The sequence below is a fragment of the Frieseomelitta varia genome, unplaced genomic scaffold (assembly GCF_011392965.1).
Source record: "Frieseomelitta varia isolate USP_RPSP 00005682 unplaced genomic scaffold, Fvar_1.2 scaffold_577, whole genome shotgun sequence".
NCBI classification, from domain to species: domain Eukaryota; kingdom Metazoa; phylum Arthropoda; class Insecta; order Hymenoptera; family Apidae; genus Frieseomelitta; species Frieseomelitta varia.
Genome location: NW_025110342.1, coordinates 135,223 through 159,060, shown reverse-complemented (window position 1 = coordinate 159,060; position 23,838 = coordinate 135,223). Strand labels below are relative to the sequence as shown.

Genomic DNA, 23,838 nt, shown 5'->3' with positions numbered 1-23,838 from the left:
AAAAAAAAAAAAAAACGAGAGAAAGATTCGCTGGGTAAGCAATACCGCGACTGGCCACTTCAGTTTTTCTTTTCTTTTTTTTTTTTCGAAACCACTAAAATCTTTTCCTCCCTCAACTTTTTCTTTGCCTTCGTACTTTGGAAACTTGGATTTATCTTGTTAGCTCAGACTGTCTGTCTTGCTTCTGTCACAAGTGTGATTCGCTGTTAATGTTGTTTCGATTCGAACGATGTAGACTAGAAATATTTGTTAATTAAGATCGTGGCCCAGGAACGGTGTCGTTTATCGCACAGAATTTGTAACGATTCTGCTCTGAGAAAAGAAAAACAAAAAGAAAAAGAAGTTTGTACAGAGACATTGTCCGTTCTGGATTGCAAGAAAGAAATACAGATAACTTGTTGTTTTTGTCAAGAAAAAAAAAAGAAAAAAAAGCAACAAGAAAAAAACAAAGAAATTGTGTCTTGCCTTTTTATTTCTGTCACCAATTCTGTCCGAAAGAAGCCGTTTCCGGTGTGTGTCTGTCCAGAGGATAGCCTCTCTCTTTTCCTCTTTCCCTCGATAAATATGGGGAAAAAACGACAAGAGCTGTTCTTCTTTCTCCACCGTTCCAGTTGCATGAATCAATGTTGATCGAAGCTACTTTCTTTCATTTAACGCGTGATGTGTTGTGTCACTTGAGCTCGGTTGATCCCTTCGCAGCGATTACTTTCCCTCTTCTCACTATATAGTTTCGTATTCCTCTTTCTTCATTCCCCAATTATCGTTGTTGAATATTCCTCAGAAACATTTCGATTTCAGATAATTAAGATAGAATTTGCAAATGCTTGCAGAGCTTTTGGACAAAGTATAATTTTATTTTGAACACGGTGTAAAAGCGTTGGTTATTTCATGAATAATGTCCGAGTTAGAGTAGATTTATATTAAACAGCAAAGCATTTAATTTTTGAATCGGAGGAAAAGAGGAATTGAATATCGAAAATTTGTTAAAACTCACGTTACATGTAGTATTAGTATAGTATCTATAGTATTTAGTACATAAATATACTAGTATCTATATTATTCTACAGATCTATATTAGCTATCTATATAGTGTCTATATTATTCTATATACATCTACATTAGCTATCCATATAGTATCTATATTACTCTATAGATCTATATTAGCTACTTATGTCTATATTATATTAGCTACTACTGTCTATATTATTCTATAGATCTATATTAGCTAGCTATATAGTGTTTATATTATTCTATAGATTTATATAGTATCTATATTATTCTATAGATTTGTATTAGCTATCTATATAGTATCTATGTTACTCTATAGATCTATATAGTACGTATATTACTCTATAGATCTATATTAGCTATTTATATAGTGTCTATATTACTCTATAGATCTGTATTAGCTATCTATATAGTATCTATATTATTCTATAGATCTGTATTAGCTAACTATATAGTATCTATATTATTCTATAGATCTGTATTAGCTATCTATATAGTATCTATATTACTTTATAGATCTATATTAGCTATCTATATAGTGTCTATATTATTCTATAGATCTGTATTAGCTATCTATATAGTGTCTATATTATTCTATAGATCTGTATTAGCTATCGATATAGTATCTATATTACTCTATAGATCTATATTAGCTATCTATATAGTGTCTATATTGCTCTATAGATCTGTATTAGCCATCTATGTAGTATCTATGTTATTCCATAGCTCTGTATTAGCCATCTATATAGTGTCTATATTACTCTATAGATCTATATTAGCTATCCATATAGTATCTATATTACTCTATAGATCTATATTAGCCATTTATATAGTATCTATATTACTCTATAGATCTATATGAGCTATCTATATTATTTATTATTACTAACATGCAGTAGTAATAATGGATAATCTAGAAATTATTTAATGATAAATAATCTGCAGCATTTATTATTATTAACATACAGTGGTAATAATTACTGCAACGGTAGTAATAATAATTATTACAGAAATTGATATTATTAAATTTTAATATCGTGATTACGACCAATTGCTCCGAAATGGTTAACGTTCCTTGCCGGAAGCATTGTCATTTACTTGAGAGTCGCTTCACTTGTCTTGTCACTCGTTTATCGTAGCCCTTGCTTGCCATTTCTTTGCCTTATCCTTGACAAATAGATGCACGTGTTTGGTGGTCTTGGCTCACGACGACAATCGACAGTAGCACAAAAACTTTGGGCCTCCTTTTACACACGTTTCTCATCTTTTTTGCAGTTTATATCAAATCACACTGTCAGTAGAACAATGCACAATTGACTGTAATACTATTAGAAATTACGTCCACTTATTACTTGCACAGTAAAATTAGCACAAAACACAATCAAGTATAAAATGAACATCCCTCTCTTTCTTCTTCTTCTTCTTCTTCTTCTTCTGCTTCTTGTAATTGAGAAGTTGTTGTCTGTAGTATTTATGTAAGAACAATATATTGGTGGCGTAATATTAAATATTTATGCATAGTACACAGAACAAGTGAACACTAAATATAAATATGGAACGAGTGTTAATTCCTTTTTATATTTAGTCGAAGGTTGTAATTATATTGTGAACAGATTAATTATTAATACAGAGCACACTGGATAGTTGCAAGTATATTGTGCCTGTTCGTGTATTTATTGACTTGCAAAGAGTGTGATTAAAGCATTCCAGGCTTGTTGGAGACATTGAATTAGGTAAACAGAACGCTTTTCAAATTCTAGGAGGATGAAGAGAAATTTGTATCGAAGAAATCGAACAAAAATTACGTTTCAATACTGTTTGCAGACGTCTCGACGGAGATCCGCGATTCGGAGCTTCGTGAAATTTAAATTCAAAATCCACCGGTTCATTTACTTTAAAGTTCCTCTGCTTCCTGGAGCGGTGCGTTTTTTATAATTTACAATTTACAGAAGCTCATGGCACGTAACGTGAAACGTGAGCTAGATAAATCCAGGAACTAAAAGGAATTTAATTTAAAACAAGCTGCATTTCGTTCGTGAAAGCAGAATATTCTCTTCTGGATCTAAACGGGAGAGACATAATTAAAAAAAAAAAAGAAACCTAGTGAAGCTGGAAGCCTGCGTACGATTTAGAACTTCGTGAAAATGCTTAAAATGAAAAAAATTCAGCTGAGAGAAACAGGCAGTTGAAACGTAACTGAATCGAATGCTCAACAAAGGGGTCTCGAGGAAATTTAATTAGAAAACTTTGAAATTTAATTCGAAAACCAACAACGAGAACAAGAGAAAGAGCATTCGTCTTTTCAAGATCTTGAGAGACACTTATCGAGAAGTATGAGAGTATGAAAAGACAAAACCTCGGTAGAAGATATTGATACGTCTGGTATTTGGCGAACGAGACGGATCTTTGCTCAGATTCTCATCGCGCTGGAAAATAGGAAAATTGGCACGAGCGTTTATATATTGATTGAAATTCGTAGTGCATCGATTATTATTATTTCGTTCGTGACGAAAGAAGGCGAGGAATGCGAGGCAGTGGAACGCGAAACGAAGCGGTACGTTAAAACGCGCCAAAAATTTTAATTAGACGAAGGCCGGCTCACCGGCCAATTAACTTTCTAGAGGACAGCAGGCTGGAGGCGGCCAGATCCAATAAAGGTGTGACCGGGTTGAAATTTTTTTCCTCGGCTTTCACCGAGCACTCGGTCCAAAACAGAACGAGGCCACTGACCCAGAGTGCGCCGATCGTACGAGAACCGTGCGCACATAGCGAAAGAGTCCTCTCCGTCCGCGACCCTGACCCACACCCAAAGTCACGGCTGTCTCTCCGTCTTCGATCACCACATACCATTCTTTCTTTCTTTCTTTCTTCCTTTCTTTCGTTTCGATCCTCAGTCAGGTGCGATCGATCATTCACGCCCCATCTTCCATCATCGGACTTTGCTACCAATTTAGAATTTCAGAGATTTCTAGAATCCTTGTTCACTTTTCTCTTTGACTTAACTGTGTGATCGAAATTGATTTTGTTATTTTAAGAAATTTTATATATATATATATATATAGTGATATTTATTTCTTTCTTTTTAATTTTAATTGATTAAATTGAAGAACAATTTTTCTCAATTTTAGTTTAGATTTCTAGAATTCTCGTTCGCTTTTCTCTTCTCGTTGTTTTCTTTCACTTAAGAACTGTAGATCGAAATTGATTTTGTTATTTTAAGAAATTTAATATATATATATAATGATAATTATTTCTTTCTTTTTAATTCTAATTGATCAAATTGAAAAACAATTTATCTGAATTTTAGTTTAGATTTCTAGAATTCTCGTCCGCTTTTCTCTTCTCGTTGTTTTCTTTGATTTAACTGTGGATCGAAATTGATTTTGTTATTTTAAGAAATTTAATATATATATATAATGATAATTATTTCTTTCTTTTTAATTTTAATTGATTGAATTGAAGAACAATTTTTCTCAATTTTAGTTTAAATTATTATTCGAACGGATTAATTATTATTTTAATAGTTCTAATTTTTAGAATTGCTAGTGTAAATTTAAATTTAACATTCAATAATAATTAAATAATTTAACATTTGATAATTTTTTAATATTTAAATAATTGTAATAACCATAATAATTAAATAATTTAACATAATAATAATTTTTTAATATTTAAAAAATTACAATAACCATAATTAAATAATTTAACATAATAATAATTTTTTAATATTTAAAAAATTACAATAACCATAATTAAATAATTTAACATAATAATAATTTTTTAATATTTAAAAAATTACAATAACCATAATTAAATAATTTAACATAATAATAATTTTTTAATATTTAAAAAATTACAATAACCATAATTAAATAATTTAACATAATAATTTTTTAATATTTAAAAAATTATAACCATAACAATTAAATAATTTAACATAATAATAATAATTTTTTAATATTTAAAAAATTATAACCATAATAATTAAATAATTTAACATAATAATAATTTTTTAATATTTAAAAAATTACAATAACTATAATAGTTAAATAATTTAACATAATAATTTTTTAATATTTAAAAAATCATAACCATAATAATTAAATAATTTAATTATTATAATAATAATAATTTTATAATTTATTTTATAATAATAATAATTTTTTAATATTTAAAAAATTATAATAACCATAATAATTAAGTAATTTAACATAATAATAATTTTTTAATATTTAAAAAATTACAATAACCATAATAATTAAATAATTTAACATAGTAATTTTAATATTTAAAAAATTATTGTACATTATTAAATTTAATATCGATACTTTTAATATATATAATTTTTCTTTCAATAAATTTAATATCATTTTAGTTTATACAGATATATTTTACATCAATCGATTTCGATCTTTCAACAGTCCCTCCTTTTTTTCTTTTTTCCCCTGGGAATCCCCTATGATTTCTCACCTTTTACCGAGACTTTGTGTCAATTTAGGCATCTTCTTACAGTTATTTGTCCCGAATCTCTACATACAACAATCACAAAACGAAACATTGATTTGTCTCTTGTTCTTCACGTGTTTCGTCAAACGATACATGTTCCTTTCCAATTATAAAAAGAAAAAAAAAAAAGAAAAAAAATCATGTTAAACCGTGTATAATACTAGATAATAAAATAGTTCAAGAAGAGCACATATATTATACCTCCAACGTTTGGATGCCAGAGTGCATGTTCGGATAATGGGAGTTCAGACTCAAATTAAAGAGAGAGAGAGAGAGAGAGAGAGAGACAGAGGGATCCTCGATCATTCGGAAGAAAGTGGCTGAAATATTATATATCGAAATAGTACAACCGGGGAGAGTTTTTCTAGGTAGACAGAAGGAAGGAAGGAAGGAAGGTTGTATACATACACAACGAGAGCTAGATAGGTCTGTAGGTGAGTAGGAAGCAGGTCGTGGCCCAGATCGAAGACCAGTTTAGCTCCGCAGGAGGATTCCGATATACCGTTAACATTGTCGCTCTTTCTTACAAACTTAATTCATCGAGGTCGCCAACGCGGAAGTTTTTCTCTGTTTTTCTCTTCCTTTTTTCTCTCTCTCTCTCTCTCTCTCTCTTCTTCCTCGTGTCGATTCGTCGCATAGCTTAACGCTAGGCCAGGCCGGCTTCTTATAAAATAAAACGCATCGATGCTCATTGGCCATTAACAGCCAAGCTGCGTCGACTCACTCCACGATACGTGATCGTTAACGAGCGATTTCACTTTGGATAATTGGCATTGGATCTGGAAAACTGCTCGGGCAATCGATTCGGCATAATTTGAAATTCAAAGCTCGGGGAAAGTGTTACGATGTACTCGCCGTAATATTTTCAGATTCTGGTTGAACTGGCATTCCCAAATGGTCGAAAGTACGCAAGGTGAATATCTTCATCGAAAAATGGGTCGCTGACAGTTGAGTTAACTCCGTTGGTTCGTTAACCTGGCTGGATGCTGAAAAGTGGGCTGTTTAATTCGGTCAAGGACAAATCAGGCCCTCCTCTCTCAATTAGGCATAGATAAATATTTGAGTATAGTAACATATGACACAGATATAAACAGAGAAAGATGCAAATATTTAAGTATTATCACAAATATTACAAATTATTTAAGTATCATTATATAAATATTATAATATTGAGTAATATATGACATAGATATAAACAGAGAAAGATGCAAATATTTAAGTATTATCACAAATATTACAAGTATTTAAGTATTATTATAAATATTGTAAATAGAGAAAGATGCAAATATTTAAGTATTATTATAAATATTGTAAACAGAGAAAGATGCAAATATTTAAGTATCATTATAAATATTATAATATTGAGTAACACATGACATAAATATAAATAGAGAAAGATACAAATATTTAAGTATAATCACAAATATTACAAGTATTTAAGTATTAATATTATTATTAATATTGTAAATAGAGAAAGATGCAAATATTTAAGTATCATTACAAATATTACAAATATTTAAGTATTATTATAAATATTGTAAACAGAGAAAGATGCAAATATTTAAGTATCATTATAAATATTATAATATTGAGTAACACATGACATAGATATAAATAGAAGAAGATGCAAATATTTAAGTATTATTACAAATATTACAAATATTTAAGTATTATTACAAGTATTGTAAATAGAGAAAGATGCAAATATTTAAGTATCATTATAAATATTATAATATTGAGTAACATATGACACAGATATAAATAGAGAAAGATGCAAATATTTAAGTATCATTATAAATATTATAATATTGAGTAACATATGACACAGGTATAAATAGAGAAAGATGCAAATATTTAAGTATCATTATAAATATTATAATATTAATTATAATATTATAATATTGAGTAATATTGAGTAACATATGATACAGATATAAATAGAGGAAGATGCAAATATTTAAATACTATAATAAACCGTTTGAATATTAAAAATATCCTTGGACGCAGGTTCAAACTGAGGCTTGATGAAAAGTTAATGACATCACATTGCGGATTATTTAGTCACACTAATTAATTAAATATTCTGTTTCAAGTTTCGTCAGATACTTCCGAGGATGGATAAAAATTAGGCAAATGAAAAATTTATTTTCAGGGATGATGCAGTCGGGACCAAGCAACGACGTGTCGACGATTTACGTGGCGAAGTATAATCGTTTCGTGGACAATATCTTGGGCAGGATTAACAAAATCTTGCGCAGCAATTACGATCCGGTGACGGTGAAGTTGAGCAACGCGAATTCAAGATTGAAGTCTAACAAGCAGAAGAGCAAGAACAAGACGAAGAAGAACAGTAGCAAGACCGGGACGAAAAAGAGCCATTTGGGAATGGTTTCGGTGACTACGGACAAAATTACTCATGAAATTTCTGAAAACACGCAGGTAACGTGTAGAAGCAACGTGATAGAAACTTTATAGTATCTTATAAAAGTGAAATTTAGAAAATTTAAAGGAAACCAAAGTGAAATCGAAAGATATTAGTACAAATTGATTATTCGAATTCATTTCACAGAAAACGCTAGAGTCTGCTGAAAACATAACTGTGCCGGTTGCGACTGCCGAGAAGGAAGCAGTTCCAACAACTATCGTCTCTGAAATTGCAAGTAGATCAAATGTGGAAACAAGTACGAGATCTACAAACAGACGAGTATCTAATTCAAATAGCAAGAAGACAAATAAAACTCGCGGTGGAACGAAGAATAAAACGAAACAGACTAGCAGTAATAAAAACAAGGTAAACAATTGTGTTTGGTCGACGTTAACATAAATATCTCATTTTTAAATAAAAGAAGTATCTCAAATAAAAAATACTAAGTAAATAATGAATTATTTCAATACTTGAAACTCAATTCTGCTTCTTGTAACATCTTGCTTCATAAAAATATATTATTTCCAACTCTTTTATAAAATTACTGTACAGAAGATACAGTATTTTATCTTCTTATAAACAAAATATGTATATATATATATATTTTTCGTTTATAAGAAGATAAATGTATATGTACATATAGATACAATTTTATGTATAAAATATATTACTTTTTATATTACATTATTTTTATAAAATTGTACAGAAGATACAGTACTTTATCTTCTTATAAACAAAATATGTATATATATATATTTTTTGTTTATAAGAAGATAAATATATATATATATACATAGAATTTATTTACGTATAAAATATATTACTTTTTATATTGTATTACTTTTGTAGTACTTCATCTTCTTATAAACAAAAATATGTATATATATATTTTTTTTTTGTTTATAAGAAGATAAATGTATATATACATATACATACAATTTATTTTATGTATAAAATATATTACTTTTTATATTATGTTACTTTTATATAATTACTGTACAGAAGATACAATACTTTATCTTCTTATAAACAATATATATATATTTTGTTTATAAGAAGATAATTTTTCAAACGATCAAAATGAAATAACATTTCTTATCTCAATTTTTAGACAAAGAAAAGTAAACCAAAGGCAAGTGCCACACTTTACGGACTTGCGAGTCTTCAAAGATCAGGAGACGTATCGGTGAACATGATGAGCGATCACACCATGATCAAAACAAGATTTATTCTCGGCCCTTTGATACTAAAAGTTGAAAAGGAATTTGGTAGGGCTGCGAAGAAGGAATTGAGAAGCGCGACTGCCACTACTGCTGAAATGTCGGGGAAGCTAAGTCTTCGAGTTCTTCATGGTGGCTCAGCTACCCTCAATTCCATTCGCGTTTTGCAACCTAAACAGGTAATACTAATAAATACATTTAATTGGTATTACATTTGAAATTAACTTTCTTGTAAATATAATTTTATATTTGCTTGATATCTGAATGAAAAAGTAATAAGACATTTTAAAGTAATAATAAAAAGGAAAAAATGCAACGTGAGTGTAATATATTTTTATTTAATTGTGGAGTCTGCATTTTTTCTCACAAGTCGAGTTGCATCAATTTTTTTTAATTTTTTAGTACGTTAAGTTACGTTGAATCAGATTGTTGCATTCTGTTTATGCCTTGAGCTATGTATGCTCTCATTGCTCTTTATATCTCACACCATAAATGTATCAAATGACTAATACCTCCAACGTTATTTTCGCGACTTTTGCGGCGAAGAAGTTTTCCTATCTTCTGTGATTTCCAAAGTATCTCTTATTTCGTTTCAACAATTAACATCATACGTATAAGGTGTTGTCACATAGGATGACAATTTCACACTGTTGAGTCGACGTAATAGACACATATTATGTTCAAATAGCAAATGTTTGAATAATCCAAGTTCATATGCATGAATCATGAATTGATGTATGTATTCTGTTTTGACGTTAAGTCGTCAACATTAAAGTTTAAAACAGAGAATAGCGACTTGATTAAATAAACTTTCTCAGGAATTGTAAATTCATAAAATACTCGATTGATACTTGATATATGATTGGTATGTAGGCACAAACAACATGTGCTTGAATTATGAAAGTCCTACTGTATATTATCAACATCAAGATTAAAAGATTATAATAATCGGACTTTGTGACTTTGCTCGTCGATTGCTCAAATAATAACGTCATCGTACATGTAAATCGATAAGTATTAGGAACGTTTGTTTCCTTTTAATAATATTGATTCAGATGATTAAACATTCATCATTTACCGATATTTACATAATTGAATCAGAATTCATATAAACTTTCGATCGAGTTCTATTTAGTTCACGTCAAACGATTAATATTTAAGTTTTCGATTATTCGATTTTTCTTTATAGTCATTTCAATACAAAGCAGTTTAGTCTTCGACGAACAAACAACGATTTTTTTTACACGAATATACCAAACGAAGGCCGCTTGAAAAAATTACTTACGTAGGTATTATAGTTAAACCATTACGCAGTGGTTACGTTATTACCACGATGACTCTTATTGTTTCTTGGCAATTGTAAATTGATTATCATTGTGAAATCTCTCAAATATTCTTTATTGTAAATTTTAATCTTTTAATTAATTTAATTTTTAATTTTAATCTTTTAATTAATTGCGGAAAAATGGAACAATTGCAAAATATTATAATCTTATTACGTAGCTCTTATCGAATAAATTTGCTCAATGCAAAGTATTTAATAATTAATAATTAATAACTTAAAATTAAAATTCAAGATTAATATTTATTTGATGCAATGAACATTGCCCTCGATGATGAGTAGAGGTGAAGTAATTCATTGGCCCTCGAGATCACCAGATATACGTCGCACCACAGAATTTTCATTCACTGAAAATAAAAAAAGGCAGTTATTATGCAATGTAATGAATATTGTCATTTTTTATTCTGATTTTTTTGATTAACATGCGCATCTGTAATTGTTTATATAACATCTTTTTGTAATTTTTTTGTTTGGTAACATGCTGAAACATTTTCTCATGTAATTTTCATATCTTGCAAGTCTAGCGACTGAATATCTATTTAAATTATATTATAAATTCTATCAAGTAATATTCTATATCAATATTAAATAATAACCAAAGAAATTATACAGAGACACATTCAAATGAAATGTTCTGTAGAATGTTGACCTCTTGTTTCACTTATTAAAATCTTCAGGTCATTTTATTACATAACTTAATCGTTTCGATTATTCCATTCCAAGAAAGTCTTGCGAGTCTTACAAGTCGCTTTCACGATCGTTCTCAATTTTCTACTGTTAGTAAATCTTGTCAAAGTAAATTGTAGAATGCTTTGAAACCTTTTGTCGTATCAATAGAATTATATCTATTCCAAGGTTATCTGTTATTCTGTAAGTTATTCCAAGTCCAATTTCACAGTGAATCTCTTATAATATTTTTCAATTCCAAAAGAAGGAATATCTTTATATTTTCTGAGATAATTATTAAAGAATAATTATCACTCCATGCTATAAAATATTATAAAATGATACTACTAAATGTTATATAGTTACGTAATTATTTTTAAACGTCACGTTGTGAATAATACAAGACTGAGTTCCGTTTGTTCATTCCACACGCACTTTATCTGATTGTTTGCAATGTAATTATAATTCGTGTTTGTATGAAATGGTAATGAAGTTCTGCAGGCGATTACAAAATGATCATTATCTTCTTCAAATGGACATAGTGCTTTTGGCACGTGTTTTACACATTTATCTTTATCAAGTACTGCCTTTTTGTCAACAAGATTTCTCCAACACGTTTTCGAGGATTATATAATATTCATTTTTTATCACCAGTAACATTGGCTGAAAAATTGGCTCATTTGCTTCTTACATCATTTATATCTATGATGGCTATCTTCATTTATTTATAATTTAAATCACCTAAACATTATCAATTTGTACTTACTTTCTCAAATATTTTCCATCTTCTTTATTTCTTTTATTCTTTTTCTTATTTCAAATACTTTGTTAAAACTTTTCTTTTCATTACTCTATTTTTCTACTCACTGTGTTTACTTTCTATATTCATATTTTCATTATTAATTTTCCTCTGTTATCATCACAAGACAAGCAACAATGCTATTTTTCTTGCCATTCATCGTCGATTAGTTTCAGTTAATGAATTATTATCGTCAATAGCGTTTCCTAGCTTCCTCTCTTGCTTTATTGTTTAACGAACAATCATCAGCCTTGGATTTCCATGGAATATCTCACTGAATTATCGTAATATTTACCTAAGCCTAAGTTGAAATGCTAAATTTATACGCAACTTTTACGATACGTTATTCATATTTGAAAAAGTTATGTCTGATAATATCGTTAGCATTTAGTACACAAATAATACTTTCTTCTTATTTAATGTGAGTTATCAGTTAACAATCTCCTTATTTAATATGAGCTTATCAGTTAACAATAGCACAAAATTTCGACGAAAAAATCCATTTCATCTTACAGGAAATATTTTTTAAAAGAGAATAGAATCTTTAATAGATTAGAAATATAATAGAAATTGTAAAATTTTTCAAAAGACAATTTACTTACATTTCACGTTCGTTTATTTTCATACCAAAGGAGAATCGTTTTCACATTCAATTAACAACTTTAATTATTAATTAATCGTATTATAAATAATTTTAATATTAATTATAAATTAAAATTTAATATTAATTATAAATTGTATCTTTATAATATATAATTATAAAGGTACAATTATAAATAATATATAATTGTATCTTTATAATTAATATTAATTATAAATTGTACCTTTTATTTATGTAAATTTTCGAAAATTCGAATTTTGCAATAAATAATCAATAATGTCCGAAGACACTTACATTAATTTAAACTAACTCACCTGAATTTTGTTTATTAGGTGCGAGTGGAGAGCGCCGACGACCACGACAGAACGCGCGAATTTGTCTGGAAGAGATCATCGCACATCGCCCATTTAGTCTCTGAGAAATTATCGTCAGCCACAAGGTCGATGCTTCGACCTCCACCTGTTGCAGTCGTTGCTGCTTAATTCTTTCATCACCGCCTCATCGTCGATTTTAATGGAAACCATAATCATCAAGAATAGACGCCGCTTTCCTTTTTTTTTTTACTTTTCTCTTCAATCTCTATTTGCAAGAGCAATCTCTTCTCTTATGATATTTGCATTGTACGTTTGGTTTTATGGCTGTTTGTTCCCCATCTGAAAGAACATCCATTCTGTTATTTCGTGAATGCTTTTCAAATGAATCAGTATGTTGATTATGTTGGATATAGAAGAATATAGGTCGTAAGGGAATATATCGGTTTGAAAATGTAATATTCAATAGTGTAATTAGAACGTCAATGAATGCATTTCAATTCCCTGTTTTGGCTCTCTGAATACTTAGGTATTTTATTAAAGAATGGTAATGTTGAATTTAAATTTTGGATACGTTAACAGATTAATTTGTTATCACTGTTGTGACTGTTGTGTACATGTATCATCATTAATTAACGATGGTAAATATTGATAAAGTACAGAAAAAAATAAGAATGTAAACTGATGGTGAATTAACGTGACGTATCTCACTTCTCTAAATTTACAGTTTTCGTTCTGCGTTAGATACCAATTTACATTTTTAAATATACAATTTATCGATTCATCCATTCTTTCCTGAATATTAGGAATTCCAAGAGTCAGCAAATAGCAAATCGTTTGTCATTTCTTCATTTCAATCACGATACTTTTTTAGAAAAGAAGAAGGGACAAACTGTGTAATTGAAAAAGTTGCTTACTTTCATTCCAGGCCAATATGCTACTTATTTATTTATTTATTTATTTATTTATACGTAATAATTTCTATGGATCATCCGCGAAGTCTGAAATACTTTCAAACTGCGATATGTCGATGTAATCCGCATTTTTTACAACACTTATACCGATACTTGAAACAATTGAGCTTACATTTATAAAAAAAAAAAATTCATTTTAGTACGAATAAGTTTTTTTTTACACTGTTTTAATAATACTCTGTCAATAATTATACATGTATCAATAAAATACTTTAAGTAGATTTAGACTGTTGTCTTCAAAGTTGTGTAAAATACCTTGTTCCAGAAAAAATTTAAACGTATTAAAAAGATTATTTATATTATATTCTATTCGTATTTCCGTTTATTAAAAATTAATTCACTGAAAGGACTATTTCAAGGCAAAAATAATAGCCAAAGGCACGTGTGGTTTTTGTTTCAATTATGTCACAATTTTTTATGCTAAAAATAAGAATAACTGAACAATTTCATTGCAGAACGCTTAATATTTTGTAACAAACAACGTAAAAAAGAGAAGAGAAGATCTGTAGATCTTGTTCAGAATTCAACAGTTTAAACATCATCACTAGGTCGTCATTTTTTTTTATAATACTTTTTTGTTTAATCCGAATGAAATAAAACTAAAAAAAAAAAAAAATTGTATTATACAATACAAATTTTTAAAAGAAAGGAATTACTATCGATTCGTGTATAGAAAGAAGAAAAGCAAATCGTATGACTATTTCTAAGATAATTTAATATACATGTAACTGTAAATAAAGAATTAGAATGAACACGTTACCGACAACTAGCAGTTTAATTCTAATCAGTTGTAATTTATAAAATTCCTCCGGTTTATAACAGTCATATTTTATGTCAAAATTAAATTTTTAAAAGTTAGATTATCTGTAATAGAAGAACACTTCTTTTTTCCCGTCATTTTGTTAGATAAGATTACTTGAAGATCTTACCTAGTTAGATAAAAAAAATTTACTTATCAACACGTATTATGAAACGTAATGATGGTAGTAAACAGTTACAGAGAGACTTACAGTTTCTAAACCTAAGTACATACAAACTGTGTCGCTTACGAAAAGAACGTAATCTTGATTTTTATAAATCCACTAATCTATTTGCGATTTCCTTTAGTTAATTTACGAACACTGTAACGTGTACGCTGTTAAGTCGTAACAACTTACAATTCCAAGTCTGCTTTGAAGAAAAAAAAGAAGAAAAAATTAAACTTTTCCACGTTCTCAACGATTTGCCTCAATCGATGAAAATTCAGGCAAAAACCTTCGATCTGTTGAATTACGTAACTACGATAAAAAAAAAAAATGGTAATTAACTTTCATTGGTTCTCTTTCGTTCCAGCGACGGATTCGGCCGAGGTTTGTAAAGCCAGCCCGAGAGGAAAACGTATCGACTGACGTAAAATGGTTGTTTGAATCTTATCTGCGTGTATGGGTCGCGCACAACGTATGAATACATGTACAACAACTTGAGTAGGTCGCGAAGTCGCGAAGACTCGAAGTATATATATTTTCCTTTCATTTTCTGCATCCGACCAGTTGCGTCCGCGACGTCGTTGTCGGAGGTGCTGAAGGTTAGGCTGAGGTTGCGTTACGTTTGAACTTTCTTCGGCTCTCCCTACTACAAACGCTATTGGCGGAACGCAACGGTGCATAAAGTCCAAGGAGTCGCCTGCCGACATTCCTATTATACGGTTCCAAAAGTGAGGAGTAACACACTTAGGTATTTTTATTTCTTCTTTTGCTTTGTTTTCTAATTCACACGTTTTCTATCGACGTCATCGATTAACGTACGTTTGACGATCAATGTTCAATTCGAATAACTTCCTAACATTCGGAAAACTTTGTCGTTATTGTTATACTATTTATAGAAATATTTGATAATACAGCATCGAGACGCTACGAAGTAGACTTTTAAATACTCCAGAAAATATGACAAATCCATTTTTCATGATCTGATTTAGCTGAAAAAAAAAAGAATTTTTAAATGTAAAATATATAGTTGAAGATTGATATCATTCGATAGATTTGTAAATTATTATTATTTGAAATAATATCATTTAATTGTTAGTTAATATTATAGTGTACAATTAATGATTAATGTCTTTTAAATATATATTCAATTCCATCAAATACACGTTTCTATTTAAAAAAATATCAAGTGACCAAATAAAAATATACTAATTGGTTAACAATATATTAAATTTTAAAACTGTTTTTCTATAGAAAATGTGATTTGTCATGTTGTTTAATTATTGATCTTCAGTTATTGATATATGTTGTAATTTGTCATCAAATTGATGTACTTCTTCGTTGAATATATTTAATTAAGTCTGTAACATGTTAAGCATTGTAATATAAACTCTATGTTATTAAAACCATATGAACTCTATATTATTTATAGCTTATAAATATTTGTAATTTATACATCGATTTTTAATAATGGAAATTATCCTTTTCTTTTCAGATTGTATTTGCTAACATTTAATTTAGTGAAAGCTTGTTTATAAATCAATCTTACATAATGGCTGCCTTAACAACAAGCGTCAAATGCACATTTCATTCTCTTTGTACAACCGCTGTAAGAGCAATGTCTACCAGTGCAATGTTAAATCCGAAAGACGAAGTAAAAGAAATAGTACTTAAGTATCTGGATGGAAAAGACAATGGGATTGTGGTATTAGGATTAAATCGACCCAGAGTTTGCAATGCCCTTGGCAAAACTTTAACTAGTCAGCTGCACGACGCTATTTCATCCATTAGAGAAGATTCAAAATTGAGAGTGTTAATCATTCGTAGCTTGGTTCCAAAGGTTTTCTGTGCTGGTGCGGATCTCAGAGAAAGAGCAAGGATGGACAACGCAGAAGTTTCGAAATTTGTTTCGTTCTTAAGAAATATGACAAATAATATAGAAACTCTACCAACACCTGTGATATCTGCTATAGATGGCGATGCATTAGGTGGTGGATTAGAAATTGCACTAGCCACAGACATCCGAGTTGCGGCATTAGAAGCCAAAATGGGTCTTGTAGAGACAAAGTGGGCTATTATCCCCGGAGCAGGAGGTACTCAAAGACTTCCACGAATAATTGGAAGTGCTAAAGCGAAAGAACTGATCTACACTGCACGTGTTCTTAATGGTGAAGAAGCTATGAAGATTGGTTTAATAAATGAGGTGGTTCCACAAAATAAAAGCGGCGATGCTGCTTATCAGGCCGCTTTGTCAATTGCCAGAGAAATTTTACCTAATGGACCAATTGGAGTTAAGTATGTATAAATTTGATTTATATAAACATAATACATATAACAAATATGTTATAATAATACTCATATTTTATTTTTATCATTTTCTAGAATGGCAAAAACAGCAATATCACAAGGTCTACAAGTACCTGTTACAGATGGATTTGAAATTGAAAAACAATGTTATAACAAAGTTGTAAATACAAAAGATAGAATCGAAGGGCTTGCAGCATTTGCATCAAAACGTATTCCCATTTATCAGGGAGTTTAGACATATAAAAATAAAATAAGCCGTATTTTACAAATTTGTTACGCTTAATCGTTGACATATCACGAAAATGCATTTTAATCGAGATTAAATGCGGAAGATGCCATTCTTATTCTATGTTATTGTAATATGACTAATTTTGATACATACATTTGCATACATACATATATTTGTATTTAAACAAAAATACACAGTAAACTAATATTTTAGTGTAGTGCAGAAATAATATTGTTAGGATTTATATAGGTTTTAAGTATTTTTATACGTGATTTAAAATTTTTATATTAACGTTGTTATTGTTAGTATATATGTATATATTTATGTATACACGAAAGTTTATTTTTAAAAAATAAAATTATATTTTATATTTCAACATTATTTTTCTATTTCAATAAATATATATTGAAATCTTATAGGAAAAAATTAAATGATGTAAATAAATAATGCAGATGTCAATTTAAAATACTTACATTTTTATTGTATATCTCATTGCATAATATCAATGAAATTCAAAATTTAATTTCTCACGAAATTATTTTAACGATTTAAACTAGTTGATTTGCTAAAGTAAAAAATTGAATAATCTAAATTTCTTTGTATTGCATCTAAGTGTCTAAATTTCCTGCAAAAATTCTTTTGACACTGAAAATGTAATACTATAAATGGAATGCTTATTAACAAAACAAAACAAAAACAAGTAAATGTAACATATAGAAGTACTTTGTGCTCTCTAAGTAAAATATTTAGTTAAGTCCTCACTATATTACGCACATTGCATAGGAACCTGCAGTTGTTCTCGTTCTCTTCTTTCTTTAATAAGTGCCATGAGAATGTTAAGTTGATTAATTGTATCTTCTGGACAAGTCACACGATGTCCAACAGTTAAATCACTTTCATAAATTTCATAATCATTACCACCTTCCGTTGTTTTGTCACCAAAAAAGTGTATTTCATCATATCCCCGAATATGTCTAAGACAATATGTTTTGTCCCAACCATTAGGGAAAACATCAAAAGATATTTGACCTCCTTTACGCATAAAACAAATATATTTTTAGTAAAAATTTAAATGAGAAAAGAACTTTACGTAAATACAAAAGCTTTACTTACCAATACTGTACGTTAAAGCAAGATCTGGAAATTCTTTTTTAAGAGCTTGAATAAATTTCTGACGAATTTGATGCTCGAGGTCATATTCATAAAACTGAATACGCTCATCTTTAGTACAATTACGACCGACCGGTGATACATTAATCATTCCGCTTCTAAATTCTATAAAAGTTCCACGTTTGAATGGCAAATGTAATTCTGATATATATTTCAAACAAAAATTGATAAAATCCTGCAATGCTTCTTCCCCAACAACACTTTGAATTGTCTGAAATAAGAAATAAGAGATAAGAAATAGAAAAATTTTGACAATAATGTCTTTTAGTAGTACCACTTACTTCTGTAGGTAACTGTTTACCATCTTCAAAAGCAATGAGTCCATTCTCTGCAAAAACATATTTATATTTTTGAAACACACTTTTACCACCCAACTGTTCTGTAATCTTGTTTAAATCTGATCCTCCAACTACAGCTACATCAAACTGTTTCTTGACAGTCTCCAATAGAAATTTCTCCACGGATGGTTTAATTGGCTAGTGAAAAAGAAAAATTAAAATTTATTTACAGTGATAAAAATTACTTTTATTATACCTGTCTAGCATCCGTAAGTGTGCCATCAACATCAAATAAACATATTATCTTCTTAGTCATAGTGAATTGATATTATCCACTTGCTTAATCTGAAACATAAATTTCTACATTAAAGTCTGATTAAGGAATAAGTATTAAAACAATCTTCTATATAAAACGCAAATATAATTGTCAAGAAATTCTTATAATTAAATCTAAGAAATTATTTGGAATAAACAGTTTATTATGCTGTTTTAAAAGACTTCACCATGCAAATTAAATAAGCCACTCACAAGTCACGCGAAAGGCGTTTTTCTCATTATTATAAATTAATAATTCCCCTCCACTTATGTGATTCTCTTCTTGACGGATTAAATTATATCTAAATACATTTCAATAAAAAGAATTTCAAAGTCGACGGAAAAAAGAAGAAGAAGAGACGTAAAACGTATTACAATTTTAACGAAAAATTATTGTTATTAAAAGCTATTGAAAAATTTGGACATGTCTTAATAATTAAACGATGAATATAACCTATACACATAACAATTCACATTGATAATGTAATAAGATCAATAACGTTAATAATATGGTTACACAATATTTCGAACGTGTTTAAGTTGACGTTTCATCTTCTCTATTTTCGTCGATCACGAAATAAATTAAATATCGCATATAAAATAAGGAAAAGAAAAAAAAAAGAAATACAAACGGTGATTACAGATACGTGGCTAATTTGACGTGTTCGATTCTGTCCTTATCTGTAAAAGTACAATGTTAAAAACAGTAAACACAATGTTAAATAAATTATATTGCCTTCTTTTCTTTTTATTCAAATTATATAACGTAGACGCAAACATCGCGCCGCACAAAAATGCTGTTTTACTTTTGGGTAAATAATGTTATTTTTTCTCCCTCAAAAACTTTTCAATTTCATGAGATGTTTAATAAAAATTTAAAAAACCGATAAAAAAATTTTGTCTTATATACTTCCATATGAAAGTCGAATTTTAGTTAATGCTCTTTATTTGTGGCAGATATCTCCAATTGAACATTTTACTTTTTTTTTATATTTCACAATTTTATACAGAGTTTAATTTTTTGTGCAGCTGATGATGGGGGATTTGAAATGCGATCCTACTTAAATAATATTTGTCAAACACCCAATCTAGACAAATTGGCGAAAGAAAGTTTGTTGTTTAATAATGCATATTCATCAGTCAGCAGTTGTTCTCCTAGGTACATTGTTATTTAAAATGCTGCTTAGCGCATCATATCATTATTATCATATTACATATTACGTACTAGATTACTTTCATAATTTTTAAACATTCTAGTCGTTCATCTTTACTCACTGGTTTACCAAGTCATCAAAATGGAATGTATGGTCTCCATCACGGAATTCATCACTTTAATTCATTTGAAACTGTTCAAAGTTTGCCAAAAATATTGAAAAGAAATAACATAAGAACAGGTATATGTAAATTTAAATACTGTGAAAATTCAACGATTCTTTGTAAATATTTTTTACAGGTATTATAGGTAAAAAGCACATAGGTCCAGACAGTGTATATCCATTTGATTTTTCCCAAACAGAAGAAAATAATTCTATACTTCAAGTTGGCAGAAACATTACAAAAATTAAACTTTTAGTCAGAGAATTTCTCTCCCAAAATAAAACAAAGTATGAATAGATCCCACATTTAACAAAAAATAATGATAATTTTGAACTTAAGAAAAACAAAGACAAATATAGCATTAAATTTTCAGACCCTTCTTTTTGTACATTGCATTTCACGATCCTCATAGATGTGGTCATGCACATCCGGAATATGGAAATTTTTGTGAAAAATTTGGCAATGGAGACATTGGTATGGGTACTATCCCTGACTGGTATCCAATATACTATCAGTGGGAACAGGTAAAAGTTCCATATTTCGTTCAAAATACCGAAGCTGCTAGACGAGATATTGCTGCTCAGTATACTACCATTTCTCGTTTAGATCAAGGTATTTTTTATTAAAAACAATGATATGATTTAAAAATTAACAATACTAGTAAGTATTGAAATCTTTGTAGGCATAGGATTAGTTTTAAAAGAACTAGAGGATGCTGGTTTTAAAGATAACACGTTAGTGATATACACATCTGATAATGGTATACCATTTCCAAATGGTAGAACAAATTTATATGAACCAGGTACTAATCAAATTATTAAAAATATTATATTTTCCTATTTTCTAAAAATATTCTAAAAATAAAGAAGATGAAGATAAATGAAGATATTTACTATAAAAGAATAAAAGAATAATCAACTTTGTTACATTAGGATTAGCAGAACCTATGATGATTAGGTCGCCAATTTCTAATCATAGAAAAAATAGTGTAACGCACAGTTTAACATCTTTATTGGATATTATACCAACATTATTAGATTGGTTTAACATACCATATATGGATCGATCTTCATTTGATACAAATGAAGCTCCTCTTCTAACTGGAAAATCTCTCCTTCCACTTCTCATTCAAGGTAAATTTGATCTATCCTCGGTATCCAGATATGCTTTGACATTACTTCGTTCAACACGTGTATTTCCAGAACCCACAGAAAATGACACGGCTGTTTTTGCCAGCCAGACACATCATGAAGTTACTATGTATTACCCCATGCGTGCCATTAGAACTAAAAGATTCAAGCTCATACATAACATTAACTATAAAATGCCATTCCCTATTGATCAAGACTTTTATGTCTCACCAACCTTTCAGGTAACCTGTAAAAGATAAAAATTAATAACATAAAAAAAAGATTACACAATGTCTTCTAAATTATAAATTAACAAACACTTTTTTTTTATTTAAAGGATCTTTTAAATAGGACTATAAATAAACAACACCTTCCATGGTATAAAACATTAGAAAGTTATTACAATAGACCAGAGTGGGAATTGTATGATTTGAAATACGATCCAGAAGAAAAGAACAATATTGCCTCTAAATCATCTGCAAAAGTAATTAAACGCAGGATATTTGTTTGAGAGACAAATTGTAAAATTCTAAATTACATCTAAATTATATTTTCAGAAAATATTCTCAGATTTACAACAGAGACTGTTAAAATGGCAGGAAGTAACCAATGATCCCTGGCTTTGTGCACCAAGAGGGGTTCTTATTGGAACTAAAGTGTCACAATGTATGCCGCTTGAAAACATTTAGAACATGTTATTTTAATTTTTATTACACGATGACATTTGCTATGGTCATGAATATTCATAAATACTCAATTGTTAACATGACATAATGTAGATGAAAGAGACATTCATAATTTATTATAATAACTGTTATATTTTTTTACATATTATAGAAATGGTATCAGGGTATTTAAATAAATCTCATTAGCAAAATTGATGAGTTGCTACAAGTTTATGATCTTGTGTTATATAACAGCAGAATATCATACATGAAATAAAAATGTTACAAGATTTTCAGACATGATAGAGCAAATATATTATTTACAGAATATATACAAATTTGTAAATTTCTCTCTTAATGCGAAAAGTGAAATAAGAACTTGCATGTTCCATTTACTTATGTAAATTATTTATTTCAATTCACGTAAGTGGAAGTATTTAACAGCATCTAAATATACCTACTTTACGATAATTTATAATCAAAGAACAGGTCGTGATACGGTCACATTTTTTAAATCCTTATCACGGTGCCTCAAAAGGATTTCGTTCAACTGACGCACATAGGTCGACGATTTGTTTGCCGAGTTCTCCACTGCCTTCAGTTCCGTTGATATTTCATTCATCTAAAGTTCAAACGGGGTCGATTAAAATTCGCAAAGCGAATGCGACACGAGCGTCGGTAATGTGGGTCATTTAAAAACGTCTTACGTATTCCTTGTATCCCAAGTATCGGTTGTACTTCTGATTGTTATTGTAAATTTGCTTCACCTGTATCAGAAAAACGAGGCACAGCAGCAGACCACCGAGCAACACGAGCAAATTCGTATTTTGAAAGCTGCGTAAAACGAGCATCACTCACTTTGAGGTTACGTTCACACTCGAGGAAATCCGACCGACTGGAACGATGACACGCAAATGTTGCCTCGCGAATGTTTTCGTGCGAACGTGTCCGTGTCGAAATTAAGAATGTCACATCGCGTTTACAAATATCTCACGTATAAATTGATCATGCCGTCGCATCGTACGTCGGAGGCAGCGTAATAACTGTAGTTTTAAAATTTCAGCCAAGTCGGATTGAGCGACTTGGTAGTACCCATATTCAGTAATAGATGTCGCCACTGTCCAATTCATGTAACGGCGCGCGCAACTCGTTTTTACCGAGCGGACCAGCGATAAAAACGGCGGCAAAACTTTTGGGAAAATCAATTTAAAATCGATCAATCAGAAAAGCAAGCGCTCGGCAAAACCTATTATTATACGTGAATGTTGCATGAAATAATATTTGTTATGTTTGTATATTAACTATCGTAGCATTATTAATTCAAAAAAGTAAATCTCCATATTTAAATAGGGGTCATAGCTATTGTAATCAAAATAAAAGAAATCATAGGATGACAATTGTTTTTTTTGACTGAAGAAAAGTTTTCTCGTCGCTAGTAACTATTATTAATGGGAGAAACATGTAAATGATGCTAGGATTAGTTACTACGAGCTGATTTATTAAGGTGATACCAATTTGATGCGTATTTGAAGTGAACTGAATCATTGAGCTACTATTCGAAAGAGACAGAGAGACAAGAGACTTGAAATGACTTATATATGATATGACAAATA

At 29.5% G+C, this 23,838-nt stretch overlaps 5 protein-coding genes and 1 long non-coding RNA gene across 17 annotated transcripts in view; 3 read left to right on the top strand and 3 right to left on the bottom strand.

Annotated features, from left to right (window-relative positions):
- Positions 1 to 13,749, top strand: part of LOC122534138 (eisosome protein SEG2-like) — a 23,568-nt gene extending 9,819 nt beyond the window's left edge. For all 3 annotated transcript variants that reach the window (XM_043664490.1, XM_043664491.1, XM_043664489.1), the window contains exons 4-7: positions 7,667 to 7,953; positions 8,084 to 8,305; positions 9,051 to 9,338; positions 12,900 to 13,749. In XM_043664490.1, coding sequence (XP_043520425.1) covers positions 7,667 to 7,953; positions 8,084 to 8,305; positions 9,051 to 9,338; positions 12,900 to 13,049 — 947 coding nt within the window. In that variant the 3' untranslated portion in view covers positions 13,050 to 13,749. The remainder of the gene's footprint in view (positions 1 to 7,666; positions 7,954 to 8,083; positions 8,306 to 9,050; positions 9,339 to 12,899) is intronic.
- LOC122534161 lies at positions 9,239 to 15,152 on the bottom strand. 3 transcript variants are annotated; one of them, XR_006307840.1, is made up of 4 exons: positions 15,010 to 15,152; positions 12,882 to 13,220; positions 9,672 to 10,848; positions 9,239 to 9,330 (listed from the first exon to the last, which is right to left on the bottom strand). It is a non-coding gene; the product is annotated as an uncharacterized LOC122534161 (long non-coding RNA). The 3 variants fall into 3 exon arrangements; XR_006307838.1 differs by lacking the exon at positions 9,239 to 9,330 and having other exon boundaries at positions 9,478 to 10,848; XR_006307839.1 differs by lacking the exons at positions 9,239 to 9,330; positions 15,010 to 15,152 and adding an exon at positions 14,902 to 15,003 and having other exon boundaries at positions 9,478 to 10,848.
- Positions 15,153 to 15,226: 74 nt separating this feature from the next.
- LOC122534152 (methylglutaconyl-CoA hydratase, mitochondrial) lies at positions 15,227 to 17,728 on the top strand. 3 transcript variants are annotated; one of them, XM_043664522.1, is made up of 3 exons: positions 15,227 to 15,545; positions 16,310 to 17,109; positions 17,197 to 17,728. In XM_043664522.1, exons 2-3 carry the CDS (start codon positions 16,367 to 16,369, stop codon positions 17,354 to 17,356), a joined length of 903 nt encoding a protein of 300 aa, XP_043520457.1. In that variant the 5' UTR covers positions 15,227 to 15,545; positions 16,310 to 16,366; the 3' UTR covers positions 17,357 to 17,728. The 3 variants fall into 3 exon arrangements, with proteins under 3 accessions (XP_043520457.1, XP_043520456.1, XP_043520455.1); XM_043664521.1 differs by having other exon boundaries at positions 15,227 to 15,561; positions 16,309 to 17,109; XM_043664520.1 differs by having other exon boundaries at positions 15,233 to 15,565.
- On the bottom strand, positions 15,583 to 19,834 carry LOC122534155 (phosphomannomutase). Of its 4 annotated transcripts, none has more exons than XM_043664527.1 (6): positions 19,746 to 19,834; positions 19,055 to 19,143; positions 18,802 to 18,996; positions 18,464 to 18,731; positions 17,824 to 18,382; positions 15,583 to 15,806 (listed from the first exon to the last, which is right to left on the bottom strand). In XM_043664527.1, the coding sequence occupies exons 2-5, from the start codon at positions 19,112 to 19,114 to the stop codon at positions 18,117 to 18,119; spliced, it is 789 nt and encodes a 262-aa protein (XP_043520462.1). In that variant the 5' UTR covers positions 19,115 to 19,143; positions 19,746 to 19,834; the 3' UTR covers positions 15,583 to 15,806; positions 17,824 to 18,116. The 4 variants fall into 4 exon arrangements, with proteins under 4 accessions (XP_043520462.1, XP_043520464.1, XP_043520463.1 ...); XM_043664529.1 differs by having other exon boundaries at positions 19,755 to 19,774; XM_043664528.1 differs by lacking the exon at positions 19,746 to 19,834 and adding an exon at positions 19,631 to 19,744.
- LOC122534142 (N-sulphoglucosamine sulphohydrolase) lies at positions 19,786 to 22,441 on the top strand. Of its 3 annotated transcripts, XM_043664498.1 has the most exons (10): positions 19,786 to 19,925; positions 20,143 to 20,272; positions 20,371 to 20,507; positions 20,567 to 20,717; positions 20,804 to 21,042; positions 21,113 to 21,232; positions 21,363 to 21,563; positions 21,633 to 21,802; positions 21,898 to 22,044; positions 22,118 to 22,441. In XM_043664498.1, the coding sequence occupies exons 1-10, from the start codon at positions 19,808 to 19,810 to the stop codon at positions 22,247 to 22,249; spliced, it is 1,545 nt and encodes a 514-aa protein (XP_043520433.1). In that variant the 5' UTR covers positions 19,786 to 19,807; the 3' UTR covers positions 22,250 to 22,441. The 3 variants fall into 3 exon arrangements, with proteins under 3 accessions (XP_043520433.1, XP_043520432.1, XP_043520434.1); XM_043664497.1 differs by having other exon boundaries at positions 21,363 to 21,802; XM_043664499.1 differs by having other exon boundaries at positions 19,790 to 19,925; positions 20,124 to 20,272; positions 21,363 to 21,802.
- The window catches only part of LOC122534153 (putative phosphatidate phosphatase), a 70,312-nt gene continuing 67,898 nt past the window's right edge, over positions 21,425 to 23,838 (bottom strand). The window contains exon 8 of the mRNA XM_043664524.1: positions 21,425 to 21,807. Within this exon, the coding sequence (XP_043520459.1) occupies positions 21,799 to 21,807 (9 nt within the window). The 3' untranslated portion in view covers positions 21,425 to 21,798. The remainder of the gene's footprint in view (positions 21,808 to 23,838) is intronic.